This window comes from Lontra canadensis, unplaced genomic scaffold, assembly GCF_010015895.1.
Source record: "Lontra canadensis isolate GAN:19392208 unplaced genomic scaffold, GSC_riverotter_1.0 scaffold31, whole genome shotgun sequence".
In the NCBI taxonomy this organism is placed as follows: domain Eukaryota; kingdom Metazoa; phylum Chordata; class Mammalia; order Carnivora; family Mustelidae; genus Lontra; species Lontra canadensis.
Genome location: NW_022631025.1, coordinates 17011659 through 17027173, shown reverse-complemented (window position 1 = coordinate 17027173; position 15515 = coordinate 17011659). Strand labels below are relative to the sequence as shown.

Genomic DNA, 15515 nt, shown 5'->3' with positions numbered 1-15515 from the left:
CATGATGTAATTCTCAAACTCCTTCTGGGAAGTAATTTGCATTCCTGATTAAATGCTTGGGCAATTCTCTGATACTGTTAAGTGATTAAGAACTTCTGGGAAGTCAGGGTTGTCCACCCAACTGACTGACTAACCTAATAATCTTTAACTAGACTTTCATGGTTGTCAGTCTTTCCTTGCAGTGCTTGAAATGTAATTTTGACAAATTCTTGTAAGCAATTTTTTTTCTGGAAAGTTTTTTTCAACACAGTTCATCTTAAGAGTGTTTCAGGACCCTCCCACTTTCACAACTTATATATGAATGCAACATCTTGTTCATTCCCTCTTTTCATTTTGCCTTCACCTCCTGACCTTCCCTGTCCCTAGAAAAGGGCACATGCTGAGTCCAGAAGGACGGATGGGTGGTACCATGCAAAGGAAGGGAGAGAACAGGTGGTATTTGTGGGGGTAGAAGCCTCAAACAGTTACATACAACAAGAGAGGGAGGGAGAGGTAGAGTGCCCTGAAAGGGGCTGAGACCAAAAGATTGGCAGGGCACAGAAATTGTGGACTTGCTAGGGAGATGGATCTTATATGTATAACCTAGAGATGAAATTGACCTGAACCAAGATCTTCTGAACTTCATAAAAAATTACTACATGTGACAGGAGTTTTAAAACAAATAACATTCTTATCAGTTAGGATAGGTCATGGTATGCTGAAGAAACAAACAATCCCCAAGTCTCACTGGCTTAGAACATTGAAGATTTACTTCTTCTCCATGCCCCATGTACAAGCAGAGGAGTAAAGGCTCTGATCCACACGATTGTCCCTTAGGACCCAGGGTAACAGAGGCTTCCCTGGTTCCTATGCTGTCCTGTCATCACAAGGCTCCAGGGGTTGTTGCAACAGAGAAGAGAAGACAGAGAAGGATATAGCCACAATGAAGCAATTCATTTCAAGCCAATGATTCTTTTTGGAAGTAACAGACTTCTTATATTTCTTTGGCCAAAGGAGATTTCAGGGTCACACCCAGTTTCAAAGAGAGTAGGAAAAGGTAATCTTTCCATATTCCTGGAGAAAAGAGAAGCCACTGAAGTATTTCTGAATCCTGTCTGAAGGATTTCTGAAGACCTGTCTCCCCATATAGCAAACATGGTACAATGGCAGAAGAGCCACACCAGATTTTGGAGGGTATTTTTTGGTTCTTCTTTTTTTTTTTTTTTTTTTTTTTTTTTTTTTTTTTTTTTTTTTTTTTAAGTAGGCTCCACATCTAGCATGGAGCCCAATGCAAGGCTTGAACTCATGACCCTGAGATCAAGACCTGAGCTGAGATCAAGAGGCAGATGCTAAGCTGACCGAGCCACCCAGGCAGCCCTGGGAGGGTGTTTTAAGTGGTGCTGGAAAGAACCTGATTTCTCTCTATACATCTGAATATAAGAGAGGATTTCATACCTTCAGAACAGTGGTGTGAGGAGTTTGATGGACCCTCTCTCCAGTGAAACCATATAACTTGTGAAAAATTACAATCATTTAAAGTCTCTGGAAATTGTCCTAAGAGCCTACAGGAAAGGGAGAAGCATTTAGTCAAGAAAAATCTGTATTTCAATAAGACTATCAAAAGTGGATAGCATTGGAGCCATGAACTGTTCCCATGCCCCCTTTCCCCAGCTCCATGTGATGGAAGCTCTATTCCAGGTAGGGGTAGCTGAGAGGATGGGGACCACAGCTCCTAGTGCAGGCCCACTGTTCCACTTGAGGAGTGGGGGGCAGGCTGCCAGTGGATCTTATCCTCTCCCTCCCTGGTGTGGAAACACTATCTCAGGCAAGTATGGTTGAAAGGTCTGGGCTTTCTTTCCCTGCTTAACTCTTACTCATGGGGCAGAGCCTTTAAGGGGCCCAAAATAGGTCTCTTCCTGCCTCCTCCCAAGCCTGTTTATCGAGGTTCCATGTCAAAAGAGCCTAGAAAAGAAGACCAAGGATTATTGACCAAGGGAGATACTGATTCCCCCTTCCTAACACTTCCTAACAGACAGCAGACCTTTCACTCTGAGAGAAGTAGGCCATTGTTCCACCCCCAGTTCTGGCATAGGGATTCTGTCCTGAGGGAGAGATAGGAGGTAAAAATGGTATTTCTGTCTTAGAGGAGTGACTTGACTTGAAATACAGCATGGAGGAGTTTACACCTGAGGTCTCAGTTGAAAACCATGGGAATCTTGCTGGTGAGTGAGTAAGGGTGTGCTGGTAGCTTAATACCAGTAGCAACAAGTACAATGACAGATTGAAGAGCCAACAATAATGTTCCCGAGACCATGCCCACCCCTAGGGGTCCAGAAGGTTGTGCACATGTAGAGTGCTGAAAGGAAAAAAAAATTGCCAACCCCAAATTCTATATCCAACAAAGCAGTCTTTGAGGAATTAAGGCAGCTCTCAGACATTGCTGGTGGGAATTAAAAAAACAGGGGGGGGGGCTGCTTTGAAAAAAGTATAATGCCTCAAAAAGTTAAACACAGTTACCCAGCAATTCTACTCCCAGGTTTATACCCAAGAGAGAGGAGAACAGATGCCCCTGCCAAAACTTTTACATGAATGTTTATAGCAGCATTAGTAACAGTAGCCAAAGAGCATGAGAAAAAAAAAATCCAAATGGGTAAATGTAACATATTTATACAAAGAAACATTTTTAGGCAATAGTACTGATACATGGACAACAAGGATGAACCTTGAAAACATGATGCTACAGAAAAGAATTGAGTCACAAAGGACCCCATATTGTATGGTTCACATTTGTATACAATTTCCAGAATAGTCACCTTCGTAGAGTGTACTGTGGGTTGCCTAGAGCCAGGCAAGTGTGGAGGCAAGGGGGAGTGACTGTGTGTTACTTTCTTAGGGCTTCCCTGTCAAAGTATCACAAGCTGATTGTCTTCACACAAAAGCTGCCTCTTACATTTTTGGAAGCTAGATGTCCAAAATCAAGGTGTTAGTGGGGTCGTGCTCCCTCCAAAGCCTCCAGGAGAGGATCCTTCTTTCCCTCTTCCGGCTTTTGGTGGCCCCAGGTGATCTTTCAATCACAGTGGCTACACTACTCCAATTTATTTCTTTTTATTAAACATTTACTTACTTGAGACAGGGAGCACCTGCTTATGTACGTAAGTGGGGGGAGGGGCAGAAGCAGAGCGGGGTAGAGAATCTCAAGCAAACTCCCTGCTGAGCACAGAGCCTGTGTGGGGCTTGGTCTCATCACCCTGAGATCATGACCTGAGCTGAAACCAAGAGCCAGCTGCTTAGCTGACTGAGCCACCCAGGCACCCCTCCATCACTCCCGTTTCTGCCTCCATCTTCCTGTGTGTTGTACCTGGCTTCCCGTGGCATTCTTTTCTCTGTGTTACTGTGCCCAGATTTCACTCTTCCTCTAAGGATACTTGTCATATGTGTTAGGGTCCACCTGATGGCCTTAACTTGATCGCATCTGCGGATATCTTATTTTCAAATAAGGCACATTCAGAGGTACTGGGGCTAATACTCAACTTCATCATCTCTTTTTTATTGGGGCATAGGGGAGGCACAGTTTAACCTGCAACAGGTTGCCAATGAATACAGCATTTCTTTTTTTTTTTTTTTTTTTTAAGATTTTTTTAATTTACTTAGAGACAGAGGTAGTGACAGAGATAGAGCATGAGCAGGGAGGAGAGAGAGAAGCAGGTTCCCCACTGAGCAGGGAGCCTGATGCGGACTTGATCCCAGGACCCTGGGATCATGACCTGAGCCAAAGGTAGACACTTAACTGACTGAGCCACACAGGCACCCATAGGGTTTCTTTGCGGGGCAAGAAAAATGTTCTAAAATTGTTTGTAGTGATGGTTGGAAGATCTCTTGACTATCCTAAAAACCACTGAATGGTACGTTTTTAGCGGGTGTTCTCTATGGTAAGTGTGTTATCTCTGAATAAAGTTGGCTTAAAAAAAAAATGAAAGAAAAATGAAGACATTCCTCCATTTGCAGAGAAAAAAAAAAAAAACAGAGACTTCCCAGCTAGCAGGCCTTCCTTAAATACTGAAAGTCTTCGGGCAGAAAGTTAGGGACACCGGACAGTAATTCAAATCCAAATGAAACAGGAAAGGCGGTAATGTAAGTAATGATAAGAAGCAATATAATTATGTATTTTTTCTTCTTTTTGTTGTTAAAACAAACAGTCATATAAAAGAGAGGACTCCATATAGGACTTTGCCCACATGAAGCCAGAAGGACCCAGGCATAAATTCTGGATTCTAGCCATTCACTCTGGTTCTGTTGGGCTTTACTGATGTTCCCTGATTTGAAGGTTTCTAGCCCTTTCTCAGGGCTCACTGGAATACTGATCTATTGAATCTGGCCTTGTTTTACCACCACCCACTCCTGAAATGAAAACCAAATCATCATTTTTTTGAGACATTTGTAATTGCTTTTGAAATATTCCTTGAGAAGTGACACATGTTCCCTGCTGAAGGAAAAAAAAAAAACTTATCTAAAAGCTAATCATACTTTCTAAATGACAGAAATGTTTGGCTGGAGTTAAAAATGAAAGGTTAAGGATAAAGGTCCATTTTCTCAGATTTAATCCCCTTGGCCATGGTCCTGCCCTGTGCCGCACAGGGAGATTTTCTAAAGCAAAGGTCAGCATCTGTCTTAGAACTGACCGGTCCATGTATAATGCGACCTTTTTAAATGACATCAACCGATTCCAGACTGTTTGTGTGAGCAGCTCTGGGTCTTCGGTGTGTTGAGTGGGAAGATATTAATAATGGCTTTGGTTAAATTGTGGCAGTTGTTCTAGATTCATCCTTACTGTGTCTGGTCATGGTGGAGATCTGGAGTCTCTGTTCTCATCCAGAGAGTAAATGAGTCTGTGCACTGGTGTGAGTTTTAGGATCTAGTACACAAGTGAGTATTCTAGAATGGCATGTTTTGTAGGAACAGAGGGTCCAGAGCTTGGTCTTCCAAATCCTACTCTTACTTGGTGTTTCCAACCCCAAGCTGTTCAGTACCCTTGAGTTGTTGTCAGCAGAGGGCCATGGGGAGGGGATGAGGCTGAAGTCACTCTTGACTTAGGTCAGGAGGGGACTCACGTGGGCTCCTCTCCCATGGGAGGAACCATCTACTGGAGAGGCTGCGAGAGCCCAGTACAGAGGCCCAAGGACAGCACGTCTGCTACAGGAAGCTGGTGTTTGGGGATCTGTGGATCCTGGGGGGATGTTTGAAGCTGTCCATTCTCCCTGAAACCTAAAAAGGCTGACAGAGGCTGCAGAAAGAATGTACTGTCTTTCCTAACCAAAGATAGGAGAATGCTGGTAAGACCAGGGACCTCTAGAGAGATTGTATCCAGCTATTTCAAAAGGGAGTGGACAGCAAGAGTTGTTGGCCTTAGGGCGCCTGGATGGCTCAGTTAGTTAAGTGTCTGACTTTTGATCTCAGCTTAGGTCTTGATCATAGGGTCATGAGTTCAAGTTCCACCTATTAAAAAAAAAAAAAAAGAGCCACTGGCCTTTCATTGCAGGATTGCTCCTCCATGACTGGTATCCAGGGACCAGACTTGAGTACAGATGAGCTTGCAGAGGAAAAGAACTGCCCTCCTGACAGGCACCGACTCCTGGTCAACCTGGCTGAGCACACACCTAGGGAAAGAGCCAGCAGTTAGAAATCGTGGCGTTCGCAGCATTGGTTCCTTCCAGAGGCACTGAGGGAGATGGCTGTCTCCTAGCTTCTCACGGTGCCAGCAGTCCTTGGCATTTCTTGGCTTCTAGATGCATCCCTCCCATCTCTGTCCCCATGTTCACTTTGCCTTCTCCTCTGGGTCTGTGTGTTCTTGTCTGTTTCTTTTAAGGACCTCTCAGTGGATCGAGGGCCCACACTAACCTTAGTATAATCTTACCTCGGCCTTTACCTTAACTATTCCTGCAAAGATGCTATTTCCAAATAAGGTGACATTCTGAGATGGACGTAAATTTGGTGGGGACATTCTTCAACTCACTAGAGCCTGAAAGAGCTTTCTGACAGAAGATTTGTGTGGTGGGGCACTGCAGAAAAGAAATCAAAGCAGGGAAGGACACAACCCTGTTGAGGAGAGGTGCATGGGACTCTCCTGGCATATAGATGAGATTGGGGGGGGGTCACCGTGGGGTTCAGTGAAAGGGTCCTCTCAGCCCTGGCCACTGTGAGGTAGGGGGAGGGGCAATGCATGAAACCTTGGCAGAGTGAAACGCCCGGGAGATAAAAAGGTACTCTGTGGGCTCCGTGGGTTGTGAGAAAGCTTTGTACCTGCCAGTCAGGGGAGTTTGGGGTTGAATAAGGACACGTTATTGTGTTTGGCCACTGAGAAGCTGACTTGACATTTGGGAGAAAAAAGAAAATTGTTGAGGGATCAGGCATTGCTAATACTTCATAAACAGCAGACGAATCCCTGGCCCAGCCTCCCTGGTGGGATCAACACAGGAGAGCTCAGGAAGGAGCTTGCTCAGGGTCCTAGAGGAGTGGGCTTTCCTTGGCAGGAGACAAATGAGTCGGGCCCTGTGAGGGCGACAGAGCCACATGGGGACACAACATGGAAGTAGGAAAGGCCGTGGGTTTGCACACAGGTCAAGTCAAGAGCACGTGGAGGCAGGTAGTAGGAGATGAGAGCAGACGCCATTTTGATCGAATTTTGTGGGCGGGCATGGCCTGCTGGGATGCTCTGTCAGCTAGCCTGGAAGACACAGCTCTGTGCCTTACATATTCTCTCCTAAAATTGTGGTAAAGCGTACATAACATGCAATTTATCTTTATAACCATTTTTAAGTGCATAGTTCTGTGGCATTAAATACACTCACATTGTGCGTGTTTCTTCTCATTGTGTGAGGGATGGAGGAGAGCCCTCGTGTGTGTGTGTGTGTGTGTGTGTATTTGAAGTTGGTGGCAGAAGAAGTCCCATGAGGAGATGGGCCTGGAGGCTTGGGGGAAGGGGAGAAAAGAGCTGATCCTTCTGCAGAGTGTGAGAAAGATTTGGTTGTGCAGGGACGTGGACTTCGGGAAAGTAGAGCAGAGCCAAGGGTCAGAGACATAAGGGCGCCGATGTCTGCTTTCAACCCTTGAGCGGGAAGCCTGGCTAATGCTGAGTTTGCTTTGAATGTGGGGGAAATGCCCCCGGTGTTGATAGGCCCTGAGACAGAAGTACCCATTTCTTTAGTGTTATGATTATAGCAAAATACAACAATAGATTAAAAAGAGCCTTTTTTTTTTTTTTCAAATGCATGGGACACCCTTATGCCATCAGAATATTTGTATTGCATCTAGACATCAAACTTAACTGGGTAGTCTTCTGTCTCTATTTGGTAATTGTATTCTATAGAGCTTTGATATCTGGACTAATTAAATGCATAACTTAGGCTAACTGTACCCACTTTGACTGGTGTCCCTTTCCACCAGCCCAGAACTCATCAAAGATGCTCCGGGCTCACTCATCAGCCCATCCCTAGCTCCTGCTCTGGAATGTCACAAGGGCTACCAAGACAAAGCACTCATGTCTCCCCCAGACCCCTAAGACCCCATGGAGTTGCCCGGAGACCCCTTTTCTTCCTTCAAAGTCATCCCCTTGGACATGGTTTCACCTATTAGGGAAGTAGGTCATGGCTGACACAGGACATATGGGCCAGTCTGGGTGCCCCCTAGATAGAGGTAGTCGCTTCCTCTCCACTGTCCCCCCACCCCCAGAGGGAGCCCAGCGCACACCCTGCAGATGGCAGGGTGCAGGTGTGGAAGGGCCTCCCTCGGAGCCAAGGATAATGGAGCCCTTGGGAAATCTGGGGCGCCCTACTCTCCTGATGCCACTCCCAGCAGAAACGCCTGCGGATTCTTACGGAAAAACAACCAAAAACACATCCAGGATGAAAACCACCGTTTCGAAAGCACATCATTAAAGCAAGCTGTGACCCACATATTTGTTGTGGCATGCTCCAGAGCTGGTCAGCCTATTGGAAAGAACGGAAAAAGTGAAACAGCCAAAAAACAAAAACAAAAACAAAACCCAGAACAAGGAACGTTGTTGGATGATTCTCGGGGAGTTGTGGCAGTTTTTCATTTTCAGAAAGAAAAGCTTCAGTATGGAGGGAGATCTGGAGGACGGACAGGACGTGAAGCATCCCTGGACCATGATTTGGAGAGCTGAAAGGGTGACAAGGCAGAGGGAGGGTGTCTGTCGCCCAGATGGGTGTGCCTTGGAGAGGAAGGGCAGGCCAACGGGAAGTGCAAACGCCTGGAGCACATTAAATTCAGTGCAAAGAGTGGGGCGACCTCCTTCAGGACGTCGTGTGCGAGGGTGGCCTGCTGCCCTCTGCGATGGTGCCTTCCCACACACTGGCAGGGCCCGGCTTGTCAGCCTGGCAGAGCTGGCTCCAAAGGCACTGGGAAAGGAATGTGGACAGCTTGCGGATGTGGGCAGTTGGACTGATGCCCTTTACCACTCATTTGCCTACGGCTACTGGAAGCGACATAACCTCTCTTGCCAGTTTTTATGCACTTCAGAAGATATACCAGTAAAATCTGAATTTATAGGGTACTTGAACCTCCAAGTGGTTAATAGGAGCCTTCCGCTGACCTCTAGCTCTGAATCTTTCTTAGTCTGTGTCTCCGAGAGTGAGAATGTTTCAGCCTTTGCCTGGATATTACTAATTCTGAGATAGACTTCCAGATAAAATGCAGACCATGTGATTCTGGCGGAAACTTTATAGGTGAGGGGATAGAGAGCGAGTCCTAGGGAAGAGTCTTGCTGTGGTCCGTGCGTGCAATCAGAAAGGCTGTCACTAGGTGGCGCCACAAGTCATGGTGACAAAAGGCCAGCCTCTCCAATCATGGATATTTATGGGCTTTGGTAAGTATATAAACTAATAAATGTTGCTTATTTTCCTATAAACCTCACAGTGATATGGATATAAACCACCAACACAGCCATTAGTGGACTTTAAGGAGGAATTACTGTATAACTGACATCCTTGAGAATAGAGGTTAAAGATACATGGGCTGGTAGAGGGATGTGCCTTAAGAACATGCCTTTCTAACTCTGGTTTCCATATTCTGTCTTAAGGACACATTTATTCCTCAGCATGGTGTATACAGAAGGGTGTTCTATTTGGAGACAGGCGTGTTGTGCTTGGGGCTTAGTGTGCTGTGCTCTCACACCTGCTTGCAATTCACTGTGGAAAAGGTTTACTTATTTCTAAGTCATTGTTTTGTTTCTGAGGCCCCTTCTCTCCTCGGCTTTGAGAAGGGCCTGGCTGTCCAATTCTGCATCCCAAAGAACTTCGTTTTAGGTTGTAGAAGGGCGGTTGGCAGCAAGGTGTGCAGAAAGCAATTCTTGTCCTCACACCCGTGATCTGGGTCTAGCCTGAAGGTTTCCGAGGCAAACCGCTATCCCCACTCTTTCCTCCCTTTGAAATGTAAAGGTTTTATTTTTTTTATTTTTTTTTATTTTAAATATTTTATTTACTTATTTGACAGATAGAGATCACAAGTAGGCAGACAGGCAGGCAGAGAGAGAGAGGAGGAAGCAGGCTCCCTGCTGAGCAGAGAGTCCAATGAGGACCCTGAGATCATGACCTGAGCCGAAGGCAGAGGCTTAACCCACTGAGCCACCCAGGCGCCCCTGAAATGTAAAGGTTTTAAAATCGGTGCAGCAGGGCAGTTAACTGGCTTCAGGCACTCCTGGGCTTGAACGGCTGCCCTACCTCTTCTCGATAAGCCTCCTCTTCCTCAGTCATACCATCAGGATACTCAGAGCATCTCATTTCATGGTTTTGTTGTAATGATCAGACGAGACCATGCTTATAGAAGATGGTTGCATAATAGTGGCTTGGTTTACACTAGCTATTAATATTTTGCTTATGTTCATTTGTATTTATGCCCTATTTCTTGGAAACCACTTATAAGAATAGGTACCTTAAAAAAAAAAAAAAAACACAACCCAACTCAGTGCCAGAAAAATTTTGAATTAAGATGAAAGAGTGAGGCTGGAGGGGGGTTGAAGACGACATAGGTATTGTAAGACACAGGTGCCCATAAACTTCTGAGTTACCTAGACCGACCTATGTATTTGCTTTTGAGCTTCCCACTAGTTAAAGCAAAAAGAGAATCCGTTTTAGTTAAATGATTCCTGTGGATCTTAAGGCCCAAACTGCCATTTGCTCAAGGAAGCATAATTTTCCTTTGTTCTTAATTACAAAAATATATGTATTATATGGAACATCATATAGCAAATGCTAAATGATGTAAGAAACAGTAACCCCAACAATAGCCCTGTATGAACTATTGTAAGCATTCCTTTATAACAATCCAAAAGACAAGTAAAAGGCAGTTACGCTGCCCAGAGCTATGATTAAGTCTATGTGGTAGGCAGCATTCCAAGATGGCCCCCTAGACTTCATGCTGTGCCCCCTACATGACCTTCACAGTCCCCCCTCCTTGAGTGTGGGACAGGAGCATGATGAATGTCACTCATATAATTAGATAATATGGTAAGGCAGAGGTGAAGGGATTTTGTAGGCATAACTGAAGTCCCTAATCAGTCAACTTCAATCATCTCGGGTGGCCAGACCTAATCAGCCCACTGGAAGAAAATCTAGAGGTATGGAGGTTCTCTTGCTAGTCTCAAAGGAGTAGCTACCATGTCAGGAAAGGGCTCTGGGGTTAGAACCTGAGGGCAACTTCTTGGAGCCAAGAGTGGCTTTCATGTGACAGCTAATGAGAAAATAAGGACCTCAGTCCTATAGTCACAAGAAACTGAAATTGTGCCAAAAATTTAAATGAGCTTCGAAGAAGATCTTGAGCTCCAGATGACAACACAAGTCTAGCACAAACTTTGATTTCAGTCTTGTGGGATCCTGAGCAGAGAACTCACTTGCACCATGCTTGCCCTACAGAAACAGTGAGATATGAAAACTAGGTTGTTTTAAGCCATTAAGTTCAGGGTGATTTGTTACACAGCAATAGAAAACACATCCAGATAATATGGATTCAGAAATAAAGCCTAGAGCAAATAGAGCATTTCCCAAACTAAATTTAATATAACATGAATAGAGGAAGATGTTAATAGATGAGAAATGAGAAAAAGAAACCTTTTCTTATAGACCCTGACTGTTCACATCAGAGAAGAGGTCTTTGTTCTCCCACTGGGACAAGGTAGGCCCTTTGGTTGTAAGCAACAGAAATAGCGGGCTAAGACGCACAAGAGAGTTTATGGAAAGGCTGTTGTAGAGACCATGGAGTCAAGAAAAAGTCTGAAGTAACAGCCTCAAAATGGACAAAAACCTGGTAATTCCTGAGGTCACGCTACCAAGAACCTTGATGGCTCCATTGCCATCAAAATGAGAGAATTTCACCTGTCCCATTCCCCTGTCCCCGCCATTATCATTCTGCTTGGGGTTCACAGCCTTGGTCAAGTTTGGGTGTCCTGGCAGTTAGCCATGGGAGAGCGGGATACCTGAATTGGATTAACATAGGTCCCCCAAGGATGACTGTAAACAGTAGGAGGGGTTATGATGGCTGACCACCCAAAAAGCAAAGGGCTGGGGGGGTGTTCACAGACGTAGGATGGGCTTGTAAGTTTGGGGTAGAACCAGAGTGCTTCTTGCCTTCCTCTGAGTCTTTGAGGAAAGAAGAAATCACTCTTACAAGGAAGGGTGAAGGATTTGGAGCCCCTGAATTCAAAAGTGTGGGAGAGAGAGCTGAAGAACAGAGATGTTGGAACCGCCGAGATAGGAGAAGGCCATGCGATGTGACCCTTGCTTGTGAAACCCAAGATTTTGAATAGATTGCATGCTCTGTGTAGGGGGTTAGGAGGCTGAGTTTTGGAAGAGCTGCTGATCTGGCTGAAGTCAAGCGAGTCAGACCCTGTGAGAAAGTGGGGTCCCAGCTGCCATTTAAGCTACAGAAGTTGGGCAAGGAGCACATCCCACATCTCCTCTGTGCTCTGCTGGGTATCCCTACTCGATGATGTTCTGTCTGTTGTAGCTGCTATGGGCTTGAGACTGCTGACCTCCTCTCTCTGTTTGGTTAAGTTGTCATTAAATGTTGCATTTACTGACGGAGTTCTCTGGTAGTTTGAGGTTTTCCCCTACATCATACATATGTGTGTCCTCATGCCAAATGATGGAATGTGCTCATAGTTACGTGTTTCCATGAGCTCTTAAATTCTATTAACATTCAATGTATTTTATCAGTGTTGATTGAAGGTGAAGATTTTCATGTGACATTCATTTATTCATTTGAATAACTGATGTGCCAGCCACTGTTCTAGGCACTTGGGGTGCATCAGTCAAGCCAAGAGATTAAGATCCGTGCCCCCAAAGGTGCACATGCAACAGACACCCACGTGCATGTATGCACACAACTTCGGAGAGGACCTGTGGTTTAAGAAAAGCTTGAGTGACCATTTCAGACCTTGTCCTAAACTTATTTAGACAAGGAACTCCACCCCCGCCCAGTGTCCTTAAAACATTTTGTAGAGTAGCGTTCTCTCTAATATATGACTCTGGGAAATGCTGACAAAAGCATAGCTGGGCCATGCGCACTTAGGAAAAACATCCATAAATATCATAAATATCATGTCTTTCAACATTTGATAGGAGTCGGATAGCAGAGAGATGGCCGCCAAGTTCTCCACCAGCATCCGGAGTCTGGATATTCTTTGTAGCTGCTTACGAGGAAATGTACACGTTTTACGTGTCCCGTGAGGGGGTGAGTGCGGGAATATGGAGACTTTATCTGAGACTGTTCATTGATTGACTAGATGTCAGTCCCACATCTGACAAGGCCTGGCGATTTCTAAGAGATGCTGAATCAGGCAGTGTTGCAATCGGATATGCAAGGTCTTTGTCTCCTGCTGGATCGCGACTCTCTTAGGTCAGTTTTGGTGGATTGCTGTCTGCCTCCTCCCCTGCCCCCCACACACAGTGTGACAGCTAGCACATCGTAAGCATGCAATAGACTCTGTTGGACCCAAGAGACTTTAAGAGACCATGTCCAGTGTTTTACACAAACATACAGTATCCACCGCCTACACACGCTTCCTTGCCTCAAGGTTAGGAGTTTTTGAGAGGGAGCATAAAACTTGGTTAAATGTCTGTATGACTTTGAGATGCTTGAGGTTTTCTAACCCAGTTCCTGCAAAGAGCCTCGCATTATTACCTGGAAGGGTGGCTGGTGACTTGGTGGCCTTTGGCCCTTTCCAGAGCCCTCCATGTTGCTGAGGAATGTGTGATAAGGGAGATGGTTTTGGATGATGTTATCTTAGGGGGTAAGTGCTTGTGATGATGCTGCCTTCCTGGAGGTTTTGAGGACAGGTGCGACAGGCTAGAGAGAGGCTGAAACGTTAGTCCTACTGAGGATTTTTAAGGCCAAGCCAGAGCAGCCATGACCGTGGGTCCCCGGGGCAGGAATGCCCTCTCGTCGGTCCATTGTGGTTCTGTGCTGTGGGTTCCGTGTACTTTAATGGAGGCAATCCCTTACGTGCTCTCTAGATGTCAACTCATTCTGTGTTGGAAATTCTAGTGATTGCTTTTTCTAGAAAGCCTGAGTTTTTCCTTTGTGCTTTGAAAGAAGGGTGTCCACAAGACGAAATGTTGACAAAGACATAGAATCAAAGAATACCTTCTCCAGCGCAGTGGAACACCGGTGTTAAAAAGACCTTCTCCTGCCACCTGCCCACCTCATTTTACCGGAGGGGAAACTGAGGCTCCGGGGTAGGATGAATTGATCTAAAGCTCCTTTTTGGTGAATGAGCTGAAATTCTATCCTGAGGCCCCTCGTGCCCGAGTAAGGACCGTCCAAGCCTTCCTCTGCTTAGGAACCTAGGACGGCACTGCAACATTGTCCTGGGGGCCTTTTAAGAAGCAAAATTGCTGACAGACTGCACAGAAATGCCAAAAACATGGTACTAAATAGACCGCAAAAGGGACATTTGTTTACAGTAGGAGAGCTGAGCTGAGGAGCTGGTGCCTGTCTCCGCCGGGAGCGTGGGCATCGGGCAATTCCAAGTCCTCTCAGCTCTGTGCGTGCCCATAGATGGCTGTGAAAGTATTGTGAGTTTTGATTGGGGGGGGGGGGGGGTTACAAATAAATTTTCACAAGTAGGTGAATTTGCAAATCTGGAATCCATGAATCATGAGGACCGACTGTCTTCTTTATTTCAAGGAGACCGGGAAGTGCCAGGCCTACAGAAAGGCATGGGGAGGCCGAGGGGCCCAGGTTAGGGTCCCCACCACCTGTGAGGAGCTTAATGGAGACGGGGCACTGTGCTGAGCACTGAATATTTTGCCCGGCTGACTCAAAGCCCGTGGACAGAAATGTGTAGACACAAAAAGATGCTCTTAGCTTCCCCTGCTATATCCCATTTTTAAACCAGGACCCAAGACCAGGGGAGCATGAAGAACGCAGGACGGAGTCAGAAAAGGGCAATTTCTGTGGTCTAGCAGCCAGGAACCTAAATTCCAAAGTCCCAGAATCCTGCTGTCCTTGGGACAGATGCCCCCCAGGACACCAGGGGCCTCTGAATATTGGATATCCTTCTGCTGCGCCCTGGCTTCCAGGCGGTCCCCATGGGATGACATAATCCTGCTGAATTTCCATGTTCTCTGCTGTTTCTAATGTTCGTGTCCGGGCAGGGAGGAGGGAGGTGTCTGATCACTATGAGGCACACACAAGGAATTTCTAGAATTGTGCCCAGGCCTAAAATGGCTTTTAAAGAGAGAGATGTCCAGATAAGGCTCTCAGTATCACGGAGGAACTTTCTGAATGTTTGTCCTTTAGCCTTGAATGTACCTGCCTGGTGGGCTGAACTTGTAAAGCTGGCATTTCCTTCCATTTGCATTTGTTTGAAAACTTGCTTTACAGGAGTGGGGGTAAGGGGGAAGGTCCCCTCCTACCCAGGCCAGTTGCCTTAAAGCAGCTCCCCCCACCCCACTGGCTTCTCTTGAATATCAGCAGGCCCCCAGGGGAGAATATGGGGGGACTGGCCACTTAGTCTGGGGCCAGTCTGCTGGTCTTAGATTTCAGGGTTTCTGGAAACATCTGGTTGTGGGCCCCAGGCTGGTTGACACAGCAGAGGCCTTAAAAAAACAAACTGCAGAATATTACACCTCCAGAAACTAGCACGGAATAAAATGAACCGCTTAAGGAAGTCATGAAGGAAAACAAAAAAGGGAAACGTCCTCCAAATTTTGTGAAAAGGAGTCGGAATCAGGAATAATTCCGGCTTTTTCCACTGGGTGCTGTTTTAGTTTAGTTTTCTGGTAGGCTTCCAAGTCTCGGGGCAGGTCCACAATCCGCAGGAAAATTCTGAAGACAAGGGGAGATTTACCTAGGTGGGATTCTCTTGCTTTTTATACTCAACTGGGTATGTTTTTTAGAGGATTCCTTTTCCATGTCCCATACACCTGTTACCATTGTTCCTGCAAAGATGGGAAATGTCCTGTCATAGTCGTAGACTCGTACCTAGCATAAAACCTGGCAAAGAACGGGTGTGTTGTAATTAC

At 45.9% G+C, this 15515-nt stretch overlaps 1 protein-coding gene across 1 annotated transcript in view; it reads left to right on the top strand.

Annotated features, from left to right (window-relative positions):
- Positions 1-8196: 8196 nt before the first annotated feature.
- Positions 8197-15515, top strand: part of LOC116873076 (guanine nucleotide-binding protein subunit alpha-14-like) — a 34244-nt gene continuing 26925 nt past the window's right edge. The window contains exons 1-3 of the mRNA XM_032866723.1: positions 8197-8200; positions 8293-8525; positions 8825-8860. Of these exons, the coding sequence (XP_032722614.1) occupies positions 8197-8200; positions 8293-8525; positions 8825-8860 (273 nt within the window). The remainder of the gene's footprint in view (positions 8201-8292; positions 8526-8824; positions 8861-15515) is intronic.